Source organism: Nothobranchius furzeri, chromosome 8 (genome assembly GCF_043380555.1).
Source record: "Nothobranchius furzeri strain GRZ-AD chromosome 8, NfurGRZ-RIMD1, whole genome shotgun sequence".
NCBI classification, from domain to species: domain Eukaryota; kingdom Metazoa; phylum Chordata; class Actinopteri; order Cyprinodontiformes; family Nothobranchiidae; genus Nothobranchius; species Nothobranchius furzeri.
The window spans coordinates 61,088,138-61,094,910 of NC_091748.1; the positions used below are offsets into that span (position 1 = coordinate 61,088,138).

General features: G+C 38.5%; 1 protein-coding gene across 2 annotated transcripts in view; it reads left to right on the plus strand.

Annotated features, from left to right (window-relative positions):
• xxylt1 (xyloside xylosyltransferase 1) overlaps positions 1 to 5,574 on the plus strand; it is a 68,275-nt gene extending 62,701 nt beyond the window's left edge. For both annotated transcript variants that reach the window (XM_070554184.1, XM_070554185.1), the window contains exons 3-4: positions 1,159 to 1,224; positions 4,788 to 5,574. In XM_070554184.1, the coding sequence (XP_070410285.1) occupies positions 1,159 to 1,224; positions 4,788 to 5,465 (744 nt within the window). In that variant the 3' untranslated portion in view covers positions 5,466 to 5,574. The remainder of the gene's footprint in view (positions 1 to 1,158; positions 1,225 to 4,787) is intronic.
• The last annotated feature ends 1,199 nt before the right edge of the window (positions 5,575 to 6,773 follow it).

The window sequence follows — 6,773 nt, forward strand, 5'->3', positions numbered from 1 at the left end:
TAACGGACAAGCAAATCTTTAAAATATAAATATATGAAAACACAACATGACATGAGAATAATACTTGTAAAACAGTGTGTTTTAGCTCTGTTTGTCAGCTACAGAAAAACCTTCATAAACAAAAAACGTGAATTCGCCATCTTAAAAAAACTGAGCAACTGAGTTTTGTGTGATAAGCTTGTCAGCCACTAGATGGTGCCATCGGATAAGAGAAATACTCCGGAAAGAGACTTTAACTGAAACAACGCCAAAATTGAAAATGTCCAAAAACAGTATCGATTTGTTTCATTTTAAAATTGACTCTAGAATTAGTCAACTGATGTCTACATGGGTTGCCATGAAAACAAGGCTGGACTTTACAAATTGTTCTGATTCTGTGATTAAAGAGCAAGTCACCCCAAAATCAACTTTTTTTTTTTTTTTTTTTTTACTAATAAACTGTATAAATGAGTGTCATGCTGTAGACACATATAATAAATAGGTTGGCACTTTAGTGCATCTTGGTTAAAAATTAAATATTCTGCCTAAAACTGAGTGTTGCACCTTCGTCAGGTAAAAACTTTGCACTGCATTTGATTTAAAACCTGCCACCACTATTAGCTAAGGTACGCCATGATGTTAGCTGGCACATTATGGTGTCACAATGTCTTTGTGAGCCTGTGTGTGTGCATTTGTTTGCGGCGCTGTCCTCTCGGTCTGCCAGGCAACGGCATTTGTAGCATTTTTCAAACATGAGTGGAGTAAGACCCTGGTAGGAGGTGACTTGGAGGTGGTGATATTTTCAACCTGCAGAGGATAGTCTTCACTGGAAACGGTAAAAAATGATGTTTTTGCACTTTTGATAAGATTTTATACTTCTCTGCCCCTCTGAAGCAACATTTAGATACTTAGACTTTTAGATACTTTGGATTTTAGCAGTTTTGTCATTCAACTGCATGAAATGTCTGCAGCTGAATCATAATAAGAGTAATAATACAGGTGATTAGAGCTGCAAGTGAGATCTTTAAATTGAAATCAGAAGATTGCAAATATTATAAAAATACTGTGTGCATAGCTGCCCATTGCATCATTACCAGAGTCGGTTAAACGTGACTACATATTTTAACTGGTATCTTATAGCATTTCTTAAAATTTGTTGTGTGTTTTTGAACATTCCAGAGGTGTTTCTTGGTTAGAGGAGAGCAGCGAAGTGATACCAACAGGAAAATGTCATCACTGGAAGAGGTTGGTTGCTTTTCCTGGCAGAGCTGATATATTGGCCAAAAGTTTTGACATTCATTGTTTGGATAAACACATTTGCCAAATGCATTAACATAAACATGAAATCATGTTGCTAGGAAACATCTGAAGAATTTGTAAAAATGTGTAGGCAATATTCCAATCTGTTTTAAACTGTTCTACTTATAATTGTTGTGTGTCAAAACTATTATATATATATATATATATATATATATGTCCTTTTTTAGGGAACATAGCTGTTCTGCAGCAATGGAGGTTGATCAAGCCTTCAAAGCTGGTGCTACTAATTCCTACAGGTGTTCCAACTTTTCTGGATTACTTCCAACCCACTCTTTCTGCATAAAAGCAGTGTTGGAACATACTGTGGTACCATATATATATATATATATATATATATATATATATATATATATATATATATATATATATATATATATACACACACACACACACACACTATTGGTCAAAAGTCTTAGAACGCCCCAATTTTCCAGTTATTTATTGCAATTTAAGTCCTTCAAGTTCAATGAATAGCTTGAAATGATACAAAGACAAGTGATGAGCTGTCGGAGGTTAAAAAAAGGTAAGGTTACTCAAAACTGAAAAATAATGTACATTTCAGAAGTATACATGAAGGCCTTTTTTAGGGAACATAGCTGTTCTACAGCAATGGAGGTTGATCAAGCCTTCAAAGCTGGTGCTACTAATTCCTACAGGTGTTCCAACTTTTCTGGATTACTTCCAACCCCCTCTTTCTGCATAAAAGCAGTGTTGGAACATACTGTGGTACCATACCCTTGTGAGCATCAGTTTAACAGTATTGCACAGCAGATAATAGTGTGTTGCTACAAAAATGGCGAGAAAAAGGAAATTAAAAATGGAAGAGAGACAGACCAACATTACACTTAAAAAGGTCGGTCTTTCCTGCAGAGAAATTGCAAAGAAAGTCAAGGTGTCAGTGAGTACAGTTTCCTTCACCATTGTTACGGTTGCCAGTCTGACCAGTGAAGAGCAGGAGCCAGGATCACCCAGCTCTAGTGAATCAGCCTGTCACCGCCCCTCCTTCTCCTCTCTCCCAGGGACGTAACAACCATTAAAAGGCACTCAGAAACTGGGTCAAACTCTGACAGGAAGAGGTCATCATGCTGGATCTTTGTACGCATCAACTGTCAAACATGGAGGAGGAAGCGTGATGGTCTTGGGCTGTTTTGCCGGATCCAGGGTTGGTGACTTTTACAGAGTGAGAGGCGCCCTGAACCAAAACAGCTACCACAACATTCTCCAATGCCATGCAGTACCGTCTGGTGTGTGCCTAGTTGGTCAGGGGTTCATCCTACAGCAAGATAATGACCCAAAACATACGTCCAAGCTGTGCCAGAACCAGCTCAGGAAAAAAGAACAAGATGGTAAGCTTGTGAACATTAGGTGTCCAGCACAGTCTCCAGACTTAAACCCCATCGAGCTGGTTTGGGATGAACTAGACAGAAGAGTGAAAGCAAAGCAGCCTACAAGTGCCCCACATTTATGGGAACTTCTTCTACAGATATGGAAATAACTTTCTGAAGAATATTTGATTTCTATTGTAGAAAGAATGCCACGAGTGTGTTCAGCTGTTATACAGGTGCTGGCCAGTAAATTAGAATATCATCAAAAGGTTGAAAATATTTCAGTAATTCCATTCAAAACGTGAAACTTGTACATTATATTCATGCAATGCACACAGACCAATGTATTTCCGATGTTTATTACGTTTAATTTTGATATTTATAGGTGACAACCAATGAAAACATCAAATCTGGTATCTCAGAAAATTAGAATATTCTAAAGGCCAATGAAAAAATGTTTGTTTCTCTAATGTTGGCCAACTGAAAAGAATGAACATGAAAAGAATGTGCATGTATAGCACTCAATACTTAGTCGGGGCTCCTTTTGCCTCAATAACTGCAGTAATGCGGCGTGGCATGGACTCGATCAGTCTGTGGCACTGCTCAGGTGTTATGAGAGCCCAGGTTGCTCTGATAGTCGTCTTCAGCTCCTCTGCATTGTTGGGTCTAGCGTATTGCATCCTCCGCTTCACAATACCCCATAGATTTTCTATGGGGTTAAGGTCAGGCGAGTTTGCTGGCCAATCAAGGACAGGGATACCATGGTCCTTGAACCAGGTGCTGGTGGTTTTGGCACTGTGTGCAGGTGCCAAGTCCTGTTGAAAGGTGAAGTCTGCATCCCCATAAAGTTGGTCAGCAGCAGGAAGCATGAAGTGCTCTAAAACTTCCTGGTAGACGGCTGCATTGACCCTGGACCTCAGGAAACAGAGTGGGCCAACACCGGCAGATGACATGGCACCCCACACCATCACTGACGGTGGAAACTTTACACTGGACCTCATGCAACGTGGATTCTGTGCTTCTCCGCTCTTCCTCCAGACTCTGGGTCCTTGATTTCCAAAGGAAATGCAGAACTTGCTTTCATCAGAATACATAACTTTGGACCACTCAGCATCAGTCCAGTCCTTTTTGTCCTTGGCCCAGGCGAGACGCTTCTTGCGCTGTTTCTTGTTCAAGAGTGGCTTGACACACGGAATGCGACACCTGAATCCCATGTCTTTCATGAGTCTCCTCGTGGTGGTTCTTGAAGCGCTGACTCCAGCTGCAGTCCACTCTTTGTGGATCTCCCCCACATTTTTGAATGGGTTTGTCGTCACAATTCTCTGCAGGGTGCGGTTATCCCTAGAGCTTGTACACTTTTTTCTACCACATTTTTTCCGTCCCTTCGCCTGTCTGTTAATGTGCTTGGACACAGAGCTCTGCGAACAGCCAGCTTCTTTAGCAATCACCTTTTGTGTCTTGCCCTCCTTGTGCAAGGTGTCAATGATTGTCTTTTGGACAGCTGTTAAGTCAGAAGTCTTCCCCATGATTGTGGTGCCTTCAAAACAAGACTGAGGGACCTTTTAAAGGCCTTTGCAGGTGTTTTGAGTAAATCAGCTGATTAGAGTGGCAGCAGGTGTCTTCTATATTCAGCCTTTTCAGAATATTCTAATTTTTTGAGATACCAAATTTGGAGTTTTCATTAGTTGTCACTTATGAATATCAAATTTAAATGTAATGAACATTGGAAATACATTGGTCTGTGTGCATTGCATGAATATAATGTACAAGTTTCACGTTTTGAATGGAATTACTGAAATATTTTCAACCTTTTGATGATATTCTAATTTACTGGCCAGTACCTGTATCTGCCAAAGGTGGCTACTTTGATGAGTCAAACGTTTAGAATACATTTTGGTCCATACATTTATTCCATGATTTATTTTTAACTCCAATTGCTTATTTGTACTATGCTTTCATTTCAGAGTGCAATGTGACATTAAACTGTATAATATCAAATAAACAACTGGAAAAATTGGGGCGTTCTAAAACTTTGGACCAGTAGTACGTATATGACAGAACTTATTCCGCTTATATGTTGCCTAATGGAAACATGAGTTTGTTAAAGAACATTCCAGGAAGTAACTGGATTTGCTTTTTGTTTTACATTTCTTTATTTCAAAGATCCAGTCCAGGAAAGAGGAGGAGAAGGTTGAGAATGATTCATGTTTCACACCGTTGGATCAACCTACAAAAAAGGCAAAGAAGCTGCACTGCTGTGGCAAGTGTAACAAAACCTTTGCTTTACCATCAAATTTAAGACGTCACCAGCGAGTCCACACAGGAAAAAAGCCATTTCCCTGTGACCAGTGTGGGAAACATTTTACTGAATCAGGGAATCTGAAAAAACACCTGCGGACCCACACTGGAGAAAAGCCATTTGCCTGTGACCAGTGTGGGAAACGTTTTACTGAGTCAGGGAATCTTAAAAAACACCTGCGGACCCACACTGGAGAAAAGCCATTTCCTTGTGACCAGTGTGAGAAATGTTTTACTGAGTCAGGAAATCTGAAACAACACCAGCGGATCCACACAGGAGAAAAGCCATTTGCCTGTGACAAGTGTGGGAAACGTTTCTTTCGATCAGAAAGACTGAAACAACACCAGTGGACCCACACAGGAGAAAAATTATTTTCCTGTGGCCAGTGTGGGAAACGTTTTACTGAGTCAGGGAATGTGAAAAAGCACCAACAGATCCACACAGGGGAAAATTCATTTCCCTGTGACCGGTGTGAGAAAAGTTACTCTTTTTCAGGAAATCTGAAACGTCACAAGCAGATCCACACAAAAGAAAAGCCATAGTGTGTGCACAAAAAGAGTGTGAATGTCCCCACCAGCATATTTAACATGATGTCACCAGGGACAAAAATCATTTTAATATGTTACACTTTCAACAACATTGTTTCAATAATAGAAATCTGCATTCAAACAAATGTGTGAAGTTTTCTTTTACGTGCAATACAGACACAGTGATCATCTTTGCATTATGTAACATCTAAAATTGCTACCTTTAAAGGGTTTATGAATCTTTTTTTAGGAAAAACATATTATGCACCATTTAATATGCCCCTCAGTAACAATTTATCTGAGATGTTTGAGCAGCTCATAGAGAACAGTATATATTATCATTCTACAGTTGAGAAATTTAGCTAAATTTAGAAATGTTTAAAATGGTTTTTTTTTAATAGTCAGATGTTCTCAGTGGATTAATATTTAGTTTGCAAATAATAAAAATATCTTCAGAGTTTTTGCACAATCAGAATAACTTCTATAAGCAGAGTTTCATCACTTATAGTTTTAGGTATTTGTGTTTTATATTGTGCAAGCTGATTATTTAAGTAGATGTAATTGCGTTTTTAATAATTCATTTATATTTTTTATAGTTACAGAACAATTGAGAAAAACTACAAACTATGTTATGCTAGGCTATATTTTGTAAGAGATAAACTTTGTTGTCTATTTTAGCAAATCTATAATTAATTAAATAGGTGAACTGGAAGTAGCACATTCCATGAAAGTAAAATGTTATTATCAGGAGAAGGAGAATGTTTAAGTGGTTAGCAACATGTGTTCAAACTGATGACCCCCTCCATGAGGCTACCACAGCTCAGTAGAACACCATTGTAGCTTCTGGGGATAAAAACACTTAGAGGAAAAATTAAGTTAACAGCTAAAATAGCACGAAATAATGTAGTTAAGAGAGAAGTACACTTAATTTAAAATCTATTCTGAATTTAACAGACAGTAAATGTAGAAAAGCTACGACAGGAGAGATTTGATCTCTCTTTTTAATTCTCATCAGAACTCTAGCTGCAGCATTTTGGACAAGCTGAAGACTTTTAACTACATTCTGTAGACTTCCTGAGAGTAATGAATTACATTAATCCAGTCTTGATGTAATAAATGCATGAACTAGTTTTTCAGCATAATTCCTGGAAAGGATGCTTCTAATTTTAGCAATATTCCGAAGGTGGAAGAAGGAAATCCCACAAACCCGTTTAACGTGGGATTTGAATGACATTTCCTGGTCAAAGATGACACCAATGTTCCTTACGTTGTTCTCTGAGACTATTTTGATGCCATTCTGGCCAGGTGATTGACTAAGCAGTT